The 22,013-nt window shown below is 43.6% G+C and overlaps 1 protein-coding gene and 1 long non-coding RNA gene across 5 annotated transcripts in view; both read right to left on the bottom strand.

Annotated features, from left to right (window-relative positions):
* Positions 1-635: 635 nt before the first annotated feature.
* Positions 636-13,173, bottom strand: LOC138849915 (uncharacterized). Its single transcript, XR_011389107.1, has 3 exons — positions 13,109-13,173; positions 1,131-1,194; positions 636-966 (listed from the first exon to the last, which is right to left on the bottom strand). It is a non-coding gene; the product is annotated as an uncharacterized lncRNA (long non-coding RNA).
* Positions 13,174-20,539: 7,366 nt separating this feature from the next.
* RAB2A (RAB2A, member RAS oncogene family) overlaps positions 20,540-22,013 on the bottom strand; it is a 95,559-nt gene continuing 94,085 nt past the window's right edge. For 3 of the 4 annotated variants that reach the window (XM_070074985.1, XM_051843285.2, XM_051843284.2), the window contains one exon: positions 20,540-21,865. In XM_070074985.1, coding sequence (XP_069931086.1) covers positions 21,770-21,865 — 96 coding nt within the window. In that variant the 3' untranslated portion in view covers positions 20,540-21,769. 4 annotated transcript variants of the gene reach the window in all.

Raw genomic sequence — 22,013 nt, 5'->3', positions numbered from 1 at the left:
AGAACTCTTTGCCTGTGCCAATGTCTGCAAGTAGTATCTTAATTGCTGCACCAAATGCCCCTCACCCTCCAAAATGTTTGTTCCCTCCAAAAGAACAACTTGGAACAATTTGTGTATTTTTTCCTTTCTGCCAAGTATTTTGACACTCCTCTGAATGAGGCATTGTCTCAGGTGCAGGAATTAGGGGCTGGCTGCATCAGTGACAATCCCTTAGGCTGCCATCTCAGAGTTTAAATATTATGGGAACTGTATCGGAACTGGGCCACTTCATAGAGATCTAAGTGAATGAATTAGGAACCCCAACAGGGGCTGAAGGAAGAGGACCCCAGTGGGCCAAGGGTTATACAGGTTTACACCAGGCATGCAGAGTACAAAAATGAGCACGAGTTTAGAAGCAGAGCACCTGCCCTGTCCAGGACTGGTCACAGAATCGGCTAGTAGGTGAAGGTCTTCTTGCATAGGTCTGAACAGGATGGAGAAACAGATTGACAATAGGGCTTGGTCCACATATGAGTAAAAATGCAAGGGAGTCTGGGTGCAGGGAATATCAAAGAGCTGAGAGACCGCTTTCTTGATGGGGTTTCTGTTTATGCAAAGACACCAGCTAAATCTGTCTACATGCTTCCTTCTTCATCTTTTTTTTTTTTAAAGATTTATTTATTTACTTGAAAGTCAGAGTTACACACAGAGAAAAGGAGAGGCAGAGAGAGAGAGAAAGAGAGAGAGAGAGAGAGAGAGAGAGAGAGAGAGAGAGAGAGGTCTTCCATCCGCTGGTTCACTTCCCAATTGGCCGCAACAGCTGGAGTTGTGCCAATCCGAAGCCAGGAGCCAGGAGCCAGGAGCCAGGAGCCAGGAGCCAGGAGCCAGGAGCCAGGAGCCAGGAGCCTCCTCTGGGTTTCCCATGTGGGTGCAGGGGCCCAAGGACTTGGGTCATCTTCTACTGCTTTCCCAGGCCATAACAGAGAGCTGGATCAGAAGTGGAGTAGCTGGGACACGAACTGGCACCCATCTGGGATGCTGGCACTGGCAGGCTGCAGCTTTACCTACTACACCAGAGTGCCAGCCCCTCCTGCTTCATCTTTCAAACATCTGGGTGCATCTCTGAACCAAACCGAGCTGTCATAACTCACCAGGGCTCTGCCCATGCTCTCCAGTCAGGAGATCTATTGTAAAGGATGAACTTCAAGCTTTGCACTGTAAGAAATTAACAGATTGACTCGTTATTTTTCTAACAGGCTTTATCAGTTTTTCATCAAGTTTAGGTTTATAGAGAAATTTCCTCTCTCCTCCTCATTACTTCCTGTTACTCTGCCTAGTAGCATCTTGCATCAGTGTGGTAGTCTGTTAGGACTGATGAATACATATTATCCATTATTACCAACTACACTGGGTGGTTGCCTTTACAGCCCAGTCTTGGTGCTGTACATTCTATGGGTTTGGACAAATGCATGACATGCAGATGGGGCTCCAGACTTCTGGCTTCAGTCTGGCCCAGGCATGGCTATTGTGGCCATCTGGGGAATGAACCAACAGATGGAAGATTTCTCTCTCTCTCTCTCTAATTCTGCATTACAAATAAATAAATAAATCCCCCCCAAAGAAAACATTTATCTTTTCTGCCAATTTGGCAAAAATTGTTATTTCATGGTTCCAGTTTACATTTTATAGATCTTGAGCATATTTTTAAATGTTGGGAGCCATTTGAATTTCTTATGTCAGGGATTTTCTGTTCATTTCCTTGGCTTATTTTTCTTCCATAATAATTTTTCACTTATACAAGTAATATATTATGTAATGTTATCATAAAAAGTCAAACAGTATAGAAGTACATGGAATTAAAAATTCTATCTCCTGAAATTCATTACTATAGCACCAACAGTTTAGGGCATAGTCTTCCATATAGTTTTCTCTGTGTACATACATGTGTGTGTATATATATATATATATGTACACACACATATGTGCATGTATATAACCATATATATTATTCCAAATCACACACACACACATCTATGACATGTTAAGTTTAAAGTATATCTGTACATATATATGGTTTAAGTTCAAGATATGTATTTTTTTAAAGACAGAGTTACAGAGAGGCAGAGACAGAGAGAGAGAGAGAGAAGTCTTCCATCTGTTGGTTCACTCCCCAGATGGCTGCAATGGCTGGAGCTGCACCAACCTGAAGCCAGGAGCCAGCAGCTTCTTCTGGGTCTCCCATGAGGGTGCAGGGGCCCAAGTGCTTGGACCATCTTCTGTTGTTTTCCCAGGCCATAGCAGAAAGCTGGATTGGAAATAGAGCATCCAGGACTTGAACTGGTCCCATATAGGATGCCAGAACCGCAGGCGGTGGCTTTGCTCACTACGCCACAACGCTGGCCCCAAAAATATGTATTTTTTTTACATAATAGTATATCTTACATGTATAGAACTCTGATTCCCCCCCCACTTTTTAGTATTCCATGTATTATGGAGTACATGTTTGTGTCTCCCTCCCCCCCCAGACTCATGTGTTGAGACTCCAAACCCAAAGGGATAGTACTAGGAAATGGGGCTGTTGGGATAATTAGATTTGGATGGAGTCCTGGCGACAGACCCATGATGGGACTAGTGTCCTTCTTTTTTTTTTTTTTTGACAGGCAGAGTGGATAGTGAGAGAGAGAGACAGAGAGAAAGTGTCGCTCCCCGTCTTCATGGAGGAACGACACAGGACCCTGCGTTGTTCTTTCGTCTGCTCGGCCCTCCCCGGGTTTGCTGCTGGTTCTTCCCGGGTTGGCTACCGTCCCTTCCACCTCCGTGGAAGGGCGGTTCCCCCTAGCCACATTCCCCACTTCTGCGGGGGAGCGGCACACCGCCGGCCGGCTCTCTCGGGGGCTGCACAGGTGTTCCCTCAGATGTTCCCCTTAGATGTTCCTGGTGCATGTTGTCTCTCTCCTCCTTTATAGTCCTCTTCCGCCAATCCCAACTCTGCTACCCACATGCCGAGTACGCTGCTCTCCTCCAATCAGGAGCAAGTCCTACAGTTTATTGGTTGAACTGGAGGCAGCTGTGTAGAAGCTGTTTCCTCCTCTCCCAGCGCCATATTGTGGGAGAGCAGATGCATAGAATAAGTCTTAATTCCAGTAACTCAGTCCAGTCCGGGTTGCTCCCCACAAGAAAGGTCTTCTTTTGCCGTTGGTTCACCCTCCAATGGCCGCCATGGCCGGCATGCTGCGGCCAGCGCACCGTGCTGATCTGAAGCCAGGAGTCAGGTGCTTCTCCTGGTCTCCCATGGGGTGCAGGGCCCAAGCACTTGGGCCATCCTCCACTGCACTCCTGGGCCACAGCAGAGAGCTGGCCTGGAAGAGGAGCAACCAGGACAGAATCCGGCGCCCCGACTGGGACTAGAACCTGGTGTGCTGGTGCCGCAGGCAGAGGATTAGCCTATTGAGCTGCGGTGCCGGCTGGGACTAGAGTCCTTCTAAGAGAAAGAGCTCTGTGTGAGGGCACAATGAGCAGGTGACTGTCTCCAGACACCAGATCTGCTGCCACCTTGATGTTGGGCTTCTCAGCCTTTAGAACTGTGAGAAATAGGTGTTTGTTGTTTAAGACGTATTTGTGTTACAGCAGCCCAAAGTGACCAAGACATCATGAGACCCACCCCCTGTCCCATTGCCACTGAACCAACACATCCATACTGCTCACTGTGAACCAGGTGCTGTCCTAACACTCTACAAATGTTGGCTCATTTCATCCTCACAGTCACCCCACGGAATAGGTATTATTGGTGCCCCCATTTTTACTAAGGAAACTGAGGCATAAAAAGATTAACTTGGGGCCACAGCTGTGATGTAATAGGTTAAGCCTAAGCTTGGGGTGCCAATATCCCATATGGGTACCAGTTCAAGTCCTGGCTGCTCCTCTTCCTATTCAGCTCTCTGCTAATGGCCTGGGAAAGCAATGGAAGATGGCCAAAGTCCTTGGACCCCTGCACTCACATGGTTAGACCTAGAAGAAGCAGCTCCTGGTTCCTGGCTTCGGATTGGCCCAGCTTCAGCTGCTGTGGCCATCTGGAGAGTGAACCAGATGGAAAACCTCTCTCTCTGTCCATAACTCTGCCTCTCAAATACATCTTTTTTTTTTTTTTTAAAGAAAGCTTTTATTTAATGAATACAAATTCATAGGTACAGCTTTAGGAATATTGTGGTTCTTTCCCCCATACTCAGACCCCCCACTCCCATCCCATCTCCTACTCCCTCTCCCATCTCATTCTTCATTAAGATTCATTTTTAATTATCTTTATATACAGAAAATCAACTCTACACTAAGTAAAGATTTCAACAATTTGCACCCACACAGACACACAAAGTATAAAGTACTGTTTGGAGACAACTTTTACCATTAATCAAATACATCTTTAAAAAAAGATTAAGTTGCTCAAGATCACACTACTGGTCAAGTATAGAATAGATTAAAGCTTCATGTTAAAATTGTCTAATTGGTGTCGGCGCTGTGTCGCAGCAGGTTAACGCCCTGGCTTGAAGCGCCGGCATCCCATATGGGTGCCGGTTCTAGTCCCAGCTGCTCCACTTCCGATCCAGCTCTCTACTATGGCCTGGGAAAGCAGTAGAAGATGGCCCAAGTTCTTGAGCACCTGCACCCACGTGGGAGACCAGGAAGAAACTCCTGGCTTCTGGCTTCGGATCGGCGCAGTTACGGCCATTGCAGCCAATTGGGGAGTGAACCATCGGATGGAAGACCTCTCTCTCTCTCTCTGCCTCTCCTCTCTCTGTGTAACTCTGACTTTCAAATAAATAAATAAATATCTTTAAAAAAATTGCCTAATTGAGAAGTTGAACTTGTTTTTTTAAAAATAGTTTTTAAAAAAGATTTCATTTTTATTTATTTGAGAGGTAGAGTTATAGACAGTGAGAGGGAGAGACAGAGAGAAAGTTCTTCTACCCACTGGTTCACTCCCCAAATGGCTGCAATGGCCACAGCTGCACCAATCCAAAGCCAGGAGCCAGGACCCTCTTCCAGGTCTCCCACGTGGGTGCAGGGGTCCAAGTATTCTGGCCATCTTCTACTGCTTTCCCAGGCCATAGCAGGGAGTTGGATTGGAAGTGGAGCAGCCAGGACTTAGAACCAGTGCTCATATGGGATGCCGGCACTGCAGGCGGAGGATTTAACTGCGCCACAGCGTCGGCCCTGAACTTGTTTTTTAACTTTTGCTATTTCAAATGGTGGTACAATGAACATTCCATGGACACAAAAAGAAAACCAGAGGAGAAAATGGGGTAGAAAATCAGGTCCAGAGGGACTGAGACAATTGGAGGTACCAAAATTGGTGGAAGAGGAGCTGAAGGCGCTAATTGGTTGTGTAGGTGGCCTATAGAAAGAATGCATCTTGGGGTAGGTGTTGAGCTAGTGGTTAAGAGGCTGTCTGGGAATCCTGCAATCCATATCGGAGTGCCTGGGTTCAAGTCTCAGATGAGCTCTGGATTCCAGCTTCCTGTTCATGGACACCCTGCAGGGCAGCGGATAATAGCTGATGTAGTGGTGTCCTTGCCACCCTTGTGGGTTGAGTTCCCAGCTCCTGGCTTTGGCTTGGCCTAACCGTGGTTATTGCAGGCATTCAGGAAGTTAACTAGCAGATGGAAGATCTCTGTCTGTCCCTCCACCTTTCAAAAAAAGAAAATTAAAAAATAAAAAAGGGATGATCTTCACAGCATCCCTGAAGGGGAAGGAGCAGACCAAGGGACCAATCAAGTGCAATTTGTCTTGAGGACAAGGTTACAAGGAGTCAGCAAGAGCTAACCTGCTGGGAGGATTTCAGTGTGGAAAACTTGGCAACCAAGCTACAAGAGAGGACTCTGAGCATCATTATTTTTCAATGATCTGCATGCTGTATATGAAAGAATGACATATTGTATTATCTAATTGCACATTCCTATGATTTACTGTATTTGGCTAATATTAAATATTTGTTGAATTTTATTCATATTGTATTAAATGAAATGTATACTGAGTGAATATTTGATATTTACTTTCTAATAACTTTTTTTAAACATTCTATTTTTTTATTTGAGAGGTAGAGTTACAGACACAGAGAGAGAGAGAGAGAGGCAGAGAGAGATCTTCCATCCACTGGTTCACTCCCCAGATGGCTGCCATGGCCGGAGCTGAGCTGAACCAAATTTAGGAGCCAGCAGCCTCCTCAGGGTCTCCCATGCAGGTACAGGGTCTCAAGCACTTGGGCCATCTTCCACTGCTTTCCCAGGCCATAGCAGAGAGCTGGATCAGAAGAGGAGCAACCGGGACTTGAGCCAGCACCCATATGGGACTCTGGCACCACTATGCCACAGCACCAGCCCATCGAATGACATTTTATACTTAAAATAAGAGAAAGGCTATTATTTAAGGATAATTAACTAAGAGATGCATAGATGGAAGAAAAATCAAGCATTTGGAAAATAAAAATAACTGATGAAAATGCAAGTTAGTAGAAAGTGTAAAATGCCTTAGATTTGTTCAAACAAATGTGAAATAGGAAGAACTTTCCTCCTTACAATGCACTGAATTTGGAAATGTAGAAGCAAAATTCAATTCATATTTTGAAAACACAGCTCCTCAAAACAGAGGTGTTGCAGCTGAAAAAGGATTAATAACCAGAATATATAAAGAGATAAAGAAACTCCACAACAACAAAATAAACAACCCAGTTAAGAAATGGGCCAAGGACTTAACAGACATTTTCCAAAAGAGGAAATCCAAATGGCCAACCAACAAATGAAAACACGTTCAGGATCACTAGCCATTAGGGAAATGCAAATCAAAACCACAATGAAGTTTCACCTCACCCCAGTTAGAATGGCTTTCATACAGAAATCAACAATCAGCAAATGCTGGCAAGCATGTGGGGGAAAAGGTACCCTAATGTACCTTTTGGGTATGTAAACTGGTAAAACCACTGTGGGAATGTAAACTGGTAAAACCACTGTGGAAATCAGTTTGGAGATATCTCAGAAAACTGAACACAGACCTACCATACGATCCAGCCATCCTACTCCTGGGAATTTACCCAAAGGAAATATACTACCCTCCCCTCCCCCCAAAAAAGAGGTGTTTCTGGAATGATTGCCATTATCTCTAAATAGTTAATTAACTTATTAATTACTCTTTTAAAATCTATTTTACTTATTTGAAAGGCAGCTGAGGGCCGGCACCGTGGCTCACTAGGCTAATCCTGCGCCTGCGGCGCCGGCACACCAGGTTCTAGTGCCGGTCGGGGCGCCGGATTCTGTCCCGGTTGCCCCTCTTCCAGGCCAGCTCTCTGCTGTGGCCAGAGAGTGCAGTGGAGGATGGTTCAAGTGCTTGGGCCCTGCACCCCATGGGAGACCAGGAGGAAGCACCTGGCTCCTGCCTTCGGATCAGCGTGGTGCGTTGGCCGAAGCGCGCTGGCAGCAGCGGCCATTTGGAGAGTGAAACAATGGCAAAGGCAGACCTTTCTCTCTGTCTCTCTCTCTCACTGTCCACTCTGCCTGTTAAAAAAAGAAAGAAAGAAAGAAAGAAAGAAAGAAGGAAAGGAAAGGAAAGGAAAGGAAAGGAAAGGAAAGGAAAGGAAAGGAAAGGAAAGGAAAGGAAAGGAAAGGAAAGGAAAGGAAAGGAAGAAAGAAAGAAAAGAAAGAAAGAAAGAAAAGAAAGAAAAGAAAGGCAGCTGATAGTGCTCCTGGAATTTCAAGCAGCAACTTAACTCACTGCCCCACACCACAGGCCCTCTGCTTCAATTTTAAGTCTAATATCATGTCAGGAAGTTTCTATGGGTTTATGTGTGATTCTTCTGGAAATTGTTATGCGGTAGTCTCTGATGTTCTGAATAGCACCTTGGAGTCTAAATGATCATGAGGCTGGATGATATGAAAGCCATATTGGTAGAGAGGAACTCTGCTTCTCTCAGGATGAGCACAGCAGGTGCTACACAGTGAAGGTGCTATTAGCTTCCCATCAGCTAGCGGGGTCACATCTTCACTCACAGGGCCTAAAGGGGTGTCAGTTTCCTGGCGTTGCCATCACAGGTGCAACTGGTGGCTTCAAAGAACAGAAATGTATTGTTGCACTGCTCTGGAGCCAGAAGCCCAAAGTCAAGGTCTCCGCGAGCCAGGCTCCCTCTGAAGCCTGTCAGACGATCCTTCCTTGGCCTTTCCTCACTTCCATTCAGTTGCCAGCAATCTCCAACCTGCCTGGGCTTACAGCTGCCTGATTCTGGTCTCTGCCTTGGTTCACATATGGTGTTTTCTCTGTGTGTCTGCTGTACATGGCTGGCTCTGAAAAGGACGCTCATCATAGCTGAATAAGCAGTTCACCCTATTCCAGTTGATCTTATCTAAACAAATTAGAATGGTCCTAGTTCTAAACCTGGTCAGATTTTGAGACTAGGATTTCAACATATTTTGGGGGGTGGGGAGCACAACTCCTGCATAAGGTAAACTTCATGCATTTGCATGTAGAGGACAATACACAAGGCAGCATCATTGTGGAATGGAGATCAAATCTTACAGGAAAGAGCATAAAACACACATTTACAAAAATACAGGTGTAGTTCTAAAGCCATCACCTGCAATGCTGTCATCACGTATGGGTGCCTGTTCACATCCTGGCTGCTCCACTTCTGAGCCAGCACTCTGCTATTGTGCCCGAGATAGCAGTGGAAGATGGCCCAAGTGCTTGGGCCCCTGCATCCATGTGACAGACCTGGGTGAAGCTCCTGGCTCCTGGCTCCTGGCTTCTATCTGGCCCAGTCCCAGCTGTTGCAGGCAATTGGGAAGTGAACTGGTGGATGGAAGATCTCTCCCTGTCTCTCCTTCTCTCTCTATAACCCTGCCTTTCAAATAAATATTTTTCGTCAAGATTTATTTATTTATTTGAAGGGAAGAGTTATATACATACAGAGAGAGAGAGAGAGAGAGAGAGAGAGAGATCTTCCATCCTCTGGTTCACTCCCCAAATGGCTGCAATGGCTGGAGCTGTGCCGATCTGAAGCCAGGAGCCAGGAGCTTCTTCTGGGTCTCCCATGTGGGTGCAGGGGCCCAAGGACTTGGGCCATCTTCCTCTGCCTTCCCAGGAGATTACCAAGGCCATCCTGTGCTGCTTTCTCAGGACATTAGCGGGGAGCTGGATTGGAATTGGAGCAGTCAGGACTCTTAACTGGTGCCCATATGGGATGATGGTGCCACAGTTGGTGGCTTTATCTACTGTGCCATGGCACTGGCCTCAAATATATCTTTTTTTTAGAAGATTTATTTATTTATTTGAAAGTCAGAGTTACATAGAAAAAGGAAAGGTGGAGAGAGAGAGAGAGAGAGAGAGAGAGAGAGAGAGAGGTCTTCCATCCAATGGTTCACTCCCCAGATGGCTGCAATGGCCAGAGCTGCGCCGATCCGAAGCCAGGAGCCAGGTGCTTCCTCCAGGTCTCCCACACGCATGCAGGGGCCCAAGAACTTGGGCCATCTTCTACTGCTTTCCCAGGCCATAGCAGAGAGCTGGATCGGAAGCGGAGCAGCCGGGTCTTGAACCGACGCCCATATGGGATGCCGGTGCTTCAGGCCAGGGTGTTAACCTGCTACGCCACAGTGCCGCCGCCCCCCACCCCCCATATATATCTTTTTTAAAGCAAATATCCATGGAGCTCCCATTCAGGTCAAGAAACCAAACATGGTACCAGAGAAGCCCCTGTGTGTCTTCCTACACTGAAGGCCCTCTTGCCCTACTAGAAGTCACCAACAGCCTGACGTGTGAGATAATTTCCTTTAGAGTTATTGAAGTGATTCTGAATCTTTCTTATTTTTCTTTCCTTTTAAAATTTCTATTTTTATTTGAAAGGTAGACATATGGACAGAGATCTTCTATCTGCTGGTTTACTTCCCAAATGCCAGCAACAGTTAGGCCTGAGCCAGGCTGAAGCCAGGAGCCAGGAGCTCAATCTGGGTCTCCCACGTGGGTGGCAGGAACCCAGGCACAGGAGCCATCATCTGCTGCCTCAGGAGGCTTTAGGAAAGCTGGATCAGAAGCAGAGGAGCTGGGATTCAATCCAGCTGACATGAATGCAGGCGTCCCAGGCAGTGACTGAACTGCTTTGCTATATGCCTACCTCTCCATGTTTTTTCACAAGCAAAATTCTTTGTTGCTGAGTGGCTGTGGATCAACTCATTTCCATTGCTGTGAATATATGTATGATTTCTCCTTTCTACTGATGAATGTTGGGGTTGTATCCAGTTCGGGGCTATGACATACAACACCACACACATTGTGGTGCACACGTGATTGAGTTTCTCTAGGGCATTTCCCCAGAAAGAGAACTGCAAGGCTGTTTTCCAAAATGGTTGCACGGATTTATGTTCCTCTCAGTAGCATATGAGGATTGCCTTTGATTCTAACACTTGACATTGTCAGATTATTATTATTATTATTATTATTATTTTTGACAGGCAGAGTGGACAGTGAGAGAGAGAGACAGAGAGAAAGGTCTTCCTTTGCCATTGGTTCACCCTCCAATGGCCGCCGCAGCCAGCCCATGGCGCTGATCCGATGGCAGGAGCCAGGTGCTTCTCCTCGTCTCCCATGGGGTGCAGGGCCCAAGGACTTGGGCCATCCTCCACTGCACTCCCTGGCCACAGCAGAGAGCTGGCCTGGAAGAGGGGCAACCGGGACAGAATCCAGCGCCCTGACCGGGACTAGAACCCGGTGTGCCGGCACCGCAAGGTGGAGGATTAGCCTAGTGAGCCGCGGCGCCGGCCGATTATTATTATTTATTTATCTTTTTGCCAATTCATGGATTGTGACTGTCTCATTGTGAACTTTGTTTACTTCCCTGATTGCTACTGAAGTTGAACACCTCTTTTGTGTATTTATTGTCGATTTTGATTTCCCTTTTTGTGAAGTGTGTGAGTGTGTTGCTCATTTGTTAGAATTAAAAAAAGACACATATTTTAAATCCTACACCCATGTTAATTGCTTCAAATATTTTTCTGTGGCTCATGTTTTTATTTTTAAATCATATCTCTTATAGAATGGAGATTCTTTTTTTCTTATTTTATTTTATTTTATTTTTGACAGGCAGAGTGGACAGTGAGAGACAGAGAGAAAGGTCTTCCTTTGCCGTTGGTTCACCTTCCAGTGGCCGCTGTGGCCGGCGTACCGCGCTGATCCGAAGCCAGGAGCCAGGTGCTTCTCCTGGTCTTCCATGGGGTGCAGGACCCAAGGACTTGGGCCATCCTCCACTGCACTCCCTGGCCACAGCAGAGAGCTGGACTGGAAGAGGGGCAACTGGGACAGAATCCAGTGCCCCGACCGGGACTAGAACCCGGTGTGCCAGCGCTGCAAGGTGGAGGATTAGCCTAGTAAGCCGTGGCGCCGGCCGAGATTCTGACTTTTAATGTAGTTGAATTTATCGCCGATGACATTTACCGAGTCTCCTTGGCTGGCACTATTTGAGGTGTTTCTTCAGCATTGTCTCACTGGAGACCACTTTGGGGCTAACAAGGAGGAGATGAAGAATGTGAAGGTGTGGCTCCGCGTTTATGTGTTTTAAAATTGGGAGCCAGACAGGCTTCTAGGCGAGGAAAGTTCTACCTGGATCTTGCAAAGCGTGAAAGCCACTGCTGTGAAAGTTCTCAAGACTTCTGCAAGGCTTTTCTTTCTGGAAATTGACTGCAGTAGCAGCCTCAGGGTGGGGATGGAGGGCCGTGTGATGGGGTTGATTAAGCACTGCATGTCAGGGACAAGCATAATACAAGGTGGCCTGGAGATGAGAGCTCTGCCCTAGATTCCAAGAGGGGCAGGGGATGTTCTCAGAGGTCCTAAAATTTGGAACGCCAAGTCCATGGCCAAGTGGCTTCTAACAGACAGCTGGCACTTGGCTGTCTTACATTGTTCAGCTTTCTAATTAGTATTGCATTAGAGACAGAGGTATTTTAAAAGCTTATTTCTCAAGAAATAAAGTTTTTTATTTTTAAGATCTATTTATTTATTGGAAAGTCAGAGAAAGAGAGAGAGAGAGTGAGCGAGCAGCTGGGACTCGAACTGGTACCCATATGGGATGCTGGTACTACAGGAGGTAGCCTTACCTGCTACACCACAACACCAGACCCTAAAGTTTGGTTTTTATTTAGACAACTGTATTTTGCGAAGTAGCAAGTAGTCAGTCTAATCACTTATGATGATCTCTCAAATGCTTTCCATGGAGCAGGTGTTTAGCCTAGTGGCTAAGATGCCCGCATCCCACATTGGAAGTGCCTGGGTTCAATCCCTAGCTCTGGCTCTTGACTCCAGCTTCTTGCTAACGAAGACCCTAGAAGGTAGGGGTGATGGCTTAAGTAACTGGATTCCTGACATCCATGTGGGAGACCCTGGATTTTGTTCCTGCTTCCTGGCTTCAGGCTGGCCCAGTCCCGGCTGCTGCAGGCATTTGGGGGAGTGAATCAGTGGACAGCAGTGCTCACTCTCTCTCTTTCTCTCTCTCTCCTTGTACATAAAATTACAAGAATACATATTTTCTGTGCTCATCGTTCTTCAACCAAAACATAGGTTATTCACTTATTTTTGAGACATTTAATCAAATAGTGAAATATCTTTTTTTTTTCCTGAGAGGAATATTGGAATTGATGATTTTGTTGCTGTACTGGGCACCATAATATTTTCAGGAGCTTTTAAAATGCAAAAAATCATTTGTGAACTACTTTTGCCTCCAGCATTTCCCTACACACGCACACACACAGAGCTCACTCTCCTCCCTGTAGGCTTTTAATCTGTTCCTTCTTACCACTGTCAGAATACTGATGTTCATTCATGCTTTTGCTTGTTCTATTGCTGCCATCAATCTTGTAACTCTTCTTTCTCATCTCTCAGCCTCTCACCTTTCCCACTAACAGGACGTCCTTTTCTGTAACATCTGGGGCTGGGGCGTGGCTCAGCCAATAGCAGATGAACTCTATTTTGCATAAGGAACTGACCCACCCACATGGCCTTTGGGTTGCTCTGATTTTCCCCCATTTGCTGGTAAGTGTCTGGAGGCAGATTTACCAGATAGATTTTCAACTCCTTCTCAGAGTGATGTGATGTAAGAAGGACTCACCTGACCACTGGTGGTTTCAAGGTGGAGGGAGGAAGGGGGCTACAAGCCAAGGAATGCTGGCCACCCTGCAAAGCCAGAAAAGGCAAGAAAATAGATTTTTCTTAACACTTGCAGAAAGGACTACAATCTTGCCAAGAGCTTGCTTTTGTGACACTTCTGACATCCAGGACTGTCAGATGTTATTTTTCTTCTTAAAGTCACATTTCTGGAAATCTGTAACAGCAGCAATAGAAAAAACTTATACACTGGATTAATAAAAAATCTGTAGGGGCAGTCACTGTGGTATAGCAGGTTAAACTGCTGCTTGGGATTCTCACACCCCATATCAGAGTGCCTGGTTTGTGTCCTGGCTCCTCTACTTCCAATCCAGCTTCCTGCTGATGCAACCTGCCAGGCAGCAGGAGATTGCTAAATAGCTTGGGGCCCTGCCAGCCACCCATGTGGGAAACCAGATGCAGTCCTGGGCTCCTGCCATCAGCCTGGTCAAGCTTTGGCTACTGTGGGCATCTGGGGAGTGAACCAATGGATGGAAGATCTCTCTCTCCCCTCACCCGAAAAGACAAAAATAAATAAGCATTAGAAAAGGAGAGGTTGGAATCTCTGTTGAAAAAAAAAATCAGTAAGATTCTTACAATTAATACACTCAAAATAGGGTAACAATGCAATTCTTCTGAAAATCTCTGTTTTAATATCCATGAAAAATAAAATTTGGATTCCAAGTCCAATGAAGGGAGGTGCTTTTGTTCTAGTATATTTTATAAGAATTTGGGGGCCGGCGCTGTGGTGCACTGGGTTAACGCCCTGGCCTGAAGCGCTGGCATCCCATATGGGCGCTGGTTCGAGACTTGGCTGGTCCACTTCCTGTCCAGCTCTCTGCTGTGGCCCAGGAGGACAGTGGAGGATGACCCAAGTGCTTGGGCCCTGCACCCTCGTGGGAGACCCGGAGGAGGCTCCTGGCTCCTGGCTTCAGATTGGTGCAGCTTCGGCTGTTGTGGCCATTTGGGGAGTGAACCATCGGATGGAAGACCTCTCTCTCTCTCTCTCTCTCTCTGCCTCTCCTCTTTCTGTGTAACTCTGACTTTCAAATAAATAAATAAATCTTTCAAAAAATATTTTATAAGAATTTGGGAAAGAATATTTCCTTTGAAAAAGTCTTCTTTTAGCTAGTTATGAAGGAAGTAGTTGTACACAGAAACAATTTCATGAAGCAAGAAGTTAGCATTAGTAGAAGGAAAAACAAAGCCACTATCATTATATTTCCAACACTGAATTTTGTAGGCTTCATGATGTTTTAACTTATTTCAAAATAACTTTAGAGACAGCACTGTGGTACAGTAGGTTAAGCTGCAGCCTGCTGTGCCAGCATCCTTTATGGGCACCAGTTCCAGTCCCAGCTGCTCCACTTCCGATCCAGCTCCCTGCTAATGTGCCTGGGAAAGCATCAGAGGATGGCCCAAGCGCTTGGGTCCCTTCACCCACCTGGGAGACCTGGAAGAAGCTCCTGGCTCCTGGCTTTGACCTGGTCGAGCCCTGGCCATTGTAGCCAATTGGGTAGTGAACAAGTGGATACAAGATCTCTCCCTGTCTTTCCTCTAAATCTGCCCTTCAAATAAATAAATAAATCTTAAAAAATTTTAGACTTGGAGAAGTTTTAGAAACAGCAATTTCCATATATTGTCAATTATTTTCCCCCTAAGGTTAGACTTTTATGTAACCATAAGACAGTTGTCAAATCAAAAAATTAGCACTGATTAACAACCAAATATTAGGGGCCAACGCTAATACTAGGGGCGTAGTGGGTAAAGCTGCCACTTGCAGTGCCAGCATCACATATGGGTGCTGGTTTGAGTCTGGGAAAGCAGCGGAAGATAGCCCAAGTCCTTGGGCCCCTGTACCCACATGAGAGACAGGAGGAAGCTCCTGGCTCCTTGCTTCGGATTGGCCCAACTCTGGCTCTTCCATCCATTTGGGGAGTGAACCAGCAGATGGAAGATCTCTCTCTCTCTCTGCCTCTCTGTAACTCTGCCTTTAAAAATAAAACAAAACATCAAATACTATTGGTCTACAGACTTAATATTTCGCCAGTTTTCTCACTAATGGTCTTTCCTGGACCCAGCCAGCACTGCATTGCATTCAGTTGTCGTGTCTCCTTATCTCCTCCAACTTGTCTCCTCATTCTTCATCTTTCATGACTTTGACATGGGTGAAGAGCACTGGCCATTTACTTTGTTGAATGTTGCCCCACTTGGGTGTCTGATGTTTCCTTAGTAGGTTGAAGCTGTATCTCTTTGGCAATACCATGGGATTGTGTTCTCAGTGCACCCCCCTCAGAAAGCACATGCTGTCTTCATGTCTGATCATTTGATGAAGGTGATGTCTGCTAGGTTTTTTCCACCAAGTTACTATTTTTCCTTTTGTAGTAGCATCTTGTGGGGAGGTAACTTTTTCAACTTTTATTAATTTCTACAAGACAGCAAGAGTGAGAGAGAATAGCTTCCATCTGCTGGTCCATTCCTCCAATGCTTGCTATAGCTGGGACTGGGTCCGACCAAAGCCAGGAACCCAGTACTCAATCCAGGTCTCAACATGGTGGCACGGGCTCAAGTAGTTGAGCCATCACCTGCTGCCTTCCAGGGTGTACATTAACAGGAAGCTGGTATAGGTAACAGAGCTGGGACTCGAACACAGGTACTCTGGTGTGGGATGCTGACATCAAATGCTGGCCCCCACGGGGAGATACCTTAGACTATCCATGTTCTGTTTCTTGTCATACTTTGCCCACTAATTACACTCATTGATTTATCCTTTTAATATCAATTGTGCTGATTTCTTGTTTACATCATACCTTCTCTTCTTCTAATTGGTGTTCTAATGTAAGAGCTGCTCCCCCATTCACTTAGTCAATCATTTTTATCAATATAAACCCATGGACATTTATTCCATTCCATAGTTTACAAGCCATTACTAGTATTAGTTGTTTAAGTTGGTGATATGAAGCAGTATGCTGGCGTGTGTATCCACTGACATGCCTTTCCTCATCCCATGAGCACTTCCTTATTTTTCCTTGGCATCAAGATTTTCTTTAAAAAAATTTTTTAAAATTTTATTGGAAAGGCAGAGTTCGAGGGAGAGACAGAAACAAAGAGATCTTCCATCTGCTGGTTTACTTTGCAAATGGCTGCAATGGTCAGAGCTGGGCCAGACTGAAGCCAGGAGTCATGAGCTTCCTCCAGGTCTCCCATGTGGGTTTAGGGGCCCAAGTTCTTAGGCCATTCTCCGCTGCTTTCCCAGGCACATCAGCAGGGAGCTGGATCAGAAGTGGAGCAGCCAAGACTCAAACTGGTGCCCATATGGGAAGCCGGCACTGCAGGTGGTGGCTTTACCCACTCTGCCACAGTCCCAGCCCATCCAAGCTCATTTTCTAATTCTGCTGCCCCAGCCTAGGAATCACCCATTTCTTCAAAAGGCTCAATATCCACTGAGAATGACATTTAGAAACCAACTAGATGGCAATAACAGCAATAGGTGTGCTCGCTGCTACTGCAGCCTTTACTTCTGGGTCCTGTCTATGGACAAAGCTGGGAAATGAATGTATGTATATTCATAGACTCAGCTGTATTTCTAAAGCTGTGCATTTCTACAGAAAATAAAATCAACGAGTCCAGATCTGCAACACCACTTCAAGACTTTGTTATTTGCAACTCCTTTCTCAATGAGAACCTTTGGTCAGCCACAACACATTTTCTTATTTGCTGTCTTAAGTTTATGCAAAAGGCAGTTTTACAATGCTAACCCAAATCCTTTAATTATGAAGATACTTGTGCATAGTTCATTTTGTCTTTGGCCTTACAGTATAGAAATGCTATTATCATCCATGCAGGTTTCTTTCTTCTCACATCAGTATGGCAGTTACTCATTTGTAGTAATTAACTTCCTTCACTAGTTTGTACATCAAGTTCCTGCACATCACAGTTGATTTTAACTGTATCTGGGGTATGGGAAACATTACCATAGTTCTGAATCAGTTATACAAAAATGAATACTGAGAGAGAAATGTCACCTCTCCTCATCCCGACTACCCTTTTCTTAATCTTCTTAGTTTTCGGTTTACTCTTCTTGAGTTTCCTCGGCACAAATGAGCAGATGCACATATATTTTCTTATACTGTGTTCTTTGTATACAAAGGATGGTAAATCGCAGGTACTCTTGTGCTTTGCATTTCTCATTTACTGTATCTGGGAAATCAGAGTTCTTAGAGAACTTATATTTAAAAAAAGCTTTTTAAAAACTGCAAAGGACTCCACTGTGTGGCTGTACATTGCTTACTGGATCACTCTTCTATATATATATATATTTAGGTAACTTACATTCCTTTGCAACTACAACCAATGCTGCAGAGTAACCATGTGAATGTGAACTTTTGCATTGTTGGAGAGTATTACCAGGGAAGATTCCTAAGTGGGATTGTTGGGACAACACTAAATTTACTTGGAGTTTTATTGGATATTGCCAAATCCCAACCCCAAGAAAGGTAGCTGCAGTACGCAGTTCAACCAACTCAGAGGAATGTTTCACCAACAGAATGTGGTATCATCCTGCTCTTAAATTTTTCCATCTCATGGGAGAGAAATGGTATCTTGGCTTTAACTTGTTTGGATTTTTAAAAACAACTGCTTCTTAAAATGTACTTATTCTCATTTTTGAGAGAGCAAGGGGGAAATTTTTCCATTCACTGTTCACTCCCCAAATGCCCACAAAAGCCAGAACTGGGGCGTGTAGAAGTGTGTAAATCAATCCAGGCCTCCCAAATGGGTGGCAGAGGCCTAAGTACTTCAGTCATTATCTGCTGCCTCCCAGGGGTGTGCATTAGCAGGAAGCTGAAATTGGAAGTGGAGCCAGGAAAGTAACGCAGGCACTCTAATATGGAATGTGGGTGTCCCAACTGGCGTTTTCACTTCTGCACCAAATGCCTGCCCCACATTTGAACTTTTTCAAAAGTAAATTTTATTATGTATATTAAGGTATACAGTATATTATGAAATACATAGACAATAAAAAGGGTTACCACAGTGAAGCAAACTAACATCCATCATTTCATGTTTAAAGATTATTTATTTGAAAGGCAGTGTTACAGAGAGGGACATTTATAGAAAGAGATCTTCCATTCACTGGTTTACTCCCCAAATGGCTGCAACAGCAAGGGTTGGGCCAGGCCAAAGTCAAGAGCTCCATGGGGGTCTCCCACATGAGTGCAGGGGCCCAAGGACTTGGACCATCTTCCGCTGCTTTCCCAGGTGTATTAGCAGAGGGAGGGATCAGAAGTGGAGCAACCAGGACTTGAGCCAGTGCCCAATGGCTTGCCAGAGTTGTAGATGGCGGCTTATCCCACTGTGCAATGCCAGCCCCATCATGTATGAATTTTTAAAATATATTTTTGGGCTATATGAAAGTCTTCTTTAGTGAATTATCTGCTCATTTTTTCCATTATGGTTTTTCATCCTTTGTACTTCAATTTTCAAGAGTTGGCCTCATGATTTTGCAAAACTAATGAACACTAATACATACATGGGCAGTTTAAAAATAAAGTTCCCTATTATGACTTCAAGTAATACTGTAGTACACTGAAGATAGGGCTTTATTTTAATGTGAACACCAAAGTAATCTAAACTCTTTAAAACACAGGTAGATATACTGATCTAATTGTGTAGCAAATTCTTACTATGAAACAGTTTTTTTTTGGGGGGGGGCATTATTTTTAGCTCATACAGTTTAGCCCCACATTGCCAACCTTATGCAACTGAGATGGGGCTTCTTTACCTATGAAAAAATACTTAGTGTGTTCAAAAGATATAATTTTTTTATTACAAATATTTTGATACCATTTGCTTACTTATTACCCTTTTAATCATTAGCAGATAAATCAGAACTATTTTTCTGTTAATGGGTTATTTTAAAATATCCTTCAAAACAACTGTGAAGATCCAGTTCGGCTCCCTTAGATAGTTTGAACTAATGGTTTCATCTAATTATATGCAAGGACAAAATGGTAACAAAGTCTTTATGAAGATTACAATTTTGGAATATGTTGAAACATTAAATTTTTTTTTTTCAGTGCCTGATTTTCTGGCTATTAAAACATACTCACAGATGCCATAAAAACTCATCAAATATCAATTAAAAATGTAAATTTTAGGGGGCCAGCATTGTGGCATAGCAGGTTAAGCCACCACCTTCAACGCTGGCATCTCATATGGGCACCTGTTTGAGTCCTGACTGCCCCACTTCTGATCCAGCCCCCTGCTACTGTACCTGGGAAGGCAATGGAAAATGGCCCAACTGCTTGGACCCCTGCCACCCACATGGGACACCCAGAAGAAACCCGTGGCTCCTGGCTTTAGCTTGGCCCAGCCCTGGCTGTTGCGGCAATTTGGAGAGTGAACCACCAGAAGGAAAATTTCTCTAACTCTGCCTTTCAAATAAATAAATAAATCTTTTTTTTTTTTTTAATTTAAATTCTAGTATTAAAGATTCAATTGTAGAGATCTATTTCACATTATCTGTTCCAGGGATAGAGTGGAAATCACAGCGACACTGCTTTGGTCTGCAACATACATTTCTTGGTGGTAGATTAGATTTATAGAGAGCAGTTATGAGCTGCAGAGAAGTCTACCACCTGCTCTTGTCGCTCCAGACTGAGGCACCTTAAGGCTGCTGAAGTTGAGGGTTCCATCTTTTCTTACAGATTAAAAATACATGTGTTCATTTGTTGCTGTTTATTTACCATTAGCTTCTCTTTTTATACTCAATTTATAAAATGATTAGGAAAGGCAGTATGGAAAAGAAACAGATTAAGCTTCTGGAAAAGTTAACAATAGTTTAAAAATAATTCCCAAAGAATTGTTTCCTTCTTGATATAGAGTAGAATGTGCCATAGTTGTCTTAGCCTTTTCTTTTCATCAGTAAACAGAGTGATAAATAAGATCAGTCAATTCAGAAGGGGAAAAAAGTTAATAATAAAAATACTCTTAAAACTAGATTTCCTCTCACCTTTCCCTGTGCCCTCCAGGGGCCGGTTAAAACTATGATAGCATGTGGTGATTTCCCAGAAGAGTAATGTCAAAGACTTGACAGAGTACTATGGACTCTTCAGGAAAGACTCACAGACAGTTGAAGTCATTGAGTAAGTGGAAAGTAGTTAGTTTTGTACTTTTATGAAACTTCTGATAGGCATAAATGTTCTTTTGTGCTGAGGACAAAATACTTGCTTACAACATCAACATGAATAATTTCAATATAGTGAGATTTTAGCAAAATTTTTAAAATGGGCAAGTGTTAAACATTCTGATCTTTAAAAAATACTTAAATACATGTAAAAGTTTTAAATGGACTAAAAATACATTTAAAAATGTGGTATAATAAATAAAAGAACACTTTTATACATAGGATTTTATTTTGCACTGCTGTAACAATTTCATTATAGACCAAGGGGAAAAAAGGAAAAAAAGATAAAACCACCACACTGAGTAAATTACTAAACCTTTTCTACTTTTTAACAGGATTTTCCATCGGGTAGATTTATTGTCATATCCCTTTCAAAACAGACAAGATGCTTACCATATTTTAAAGATTATAGGTTGCCACTGAAAGAAAAATTTTACACAGTCACTGTACATCAAGGTTGAAAAACTGTCCTGCATGAAAAATATACTTGGAAATCATGTGAATAAAAGAAAAAGAAAACATTATTGTGTTAAGGAAAGATTAAAGTTCTCATAATGTGCCATCTAAATGTGGATACTCATTCTTCTTAAGAGTTGCGCATAGGTAGGGATTTCTTGCTTCTGCCCTTTTCACTCATTATACTGTGTTTTAACCCAACAGTACTCATTAAGGCAAACAAATCCTTTTCTGAAGAGGTCTTAAGGAAACTGTGGACAAATAGCAAACTTTTGGCATTAAAACAGGTTAACACGTACACAGCCTTTAGTAATATACATTAAGCATATTTTCCTTGGACTAGTGACAAGAAAAGATGAACATGCTTGTTAACAATGTCAAAAAGTTTAAAATTCAGTGTCCAAGCAATTCCTAACAATGCTTCTGTAGCTTTAAGCTCTAAACAGTATAGAATTTATGCAAATGCATTAAAGAATTCAAGCTTGGCAAATTACACCCAAGCAAGTTATTAAACTATATATACACAGAAAGTAAATGATAAATACAGAATTAAAAGAGTTCTGTTTTTCCTTACAGCCTTGAAAATTGACAAACTTTCTGAGGACAGTTCTATAATATTAAACATTAGGTAACCACAGGTATTGGGAAACCTAACTACATAAACCGATTTAAAATACTCAAGATGACTTTGTAGTGTTTAATACAATTCAGTTCGTAGTTAAGGGCACAAGACAACATTTAACAAAAATAATCACATCAATTGACCTAGAAATCAAATGCAAATAGATATGAATACAATCTCCAAAATCTGTCTTTTTAAGTGAACATGAACCATTTATTCAAAGTTATACAAGAATTTGAAGGATTAAAGTCTTCTGTGACATAAAGCCATTTCAAATAGTTTCATGTCTCAGCTGAGCAGGAGGAGAGGGTGAAAGAATAAGTGAGCGGGCCCCAGTGGGCAGCGAGACAGTAAAAACAGACTCAACAGCAGCCGCCCCCGGCCTGCTGTCCTCCCTGATTGCCGGCATGTGTTGCATTAGTAGCAGCATGCTGAGGGCCAATTTTAATGCCATTTGCCTGAAATCAAAGAGAACAGAATCATAAATACAACCAGACCCAACCAGCCTGTATAATTTAGTGGGTTTGTTTTTTAATATTCTAGCTAATTCCTAATGACACAATTTTACCAATTTAGAAAGACATATTAACTATCTTTTAGCAAGGA

Source organism: Oryctolagus cuniculus, chromosome 6 (genome assembly GCF_964237555.1).
Source record: "Oryctolagus cuniculus chromosome 6, mOryCun1.1, whole genome shotgun sequence".
In the NCBI taxonomy this organism is placed as follows: Eukaryota; Metazoa; Chordata; class Mammalia; order Lagomorpha; family Leporidae; genus Oryctolagus; species Oryctolagus cuniculus.
The sequence above is the reverse complement of the archived record's forward strand: the minus strand, read 5'-3'. Positions and strand labels throughout refer to the sequence as shown.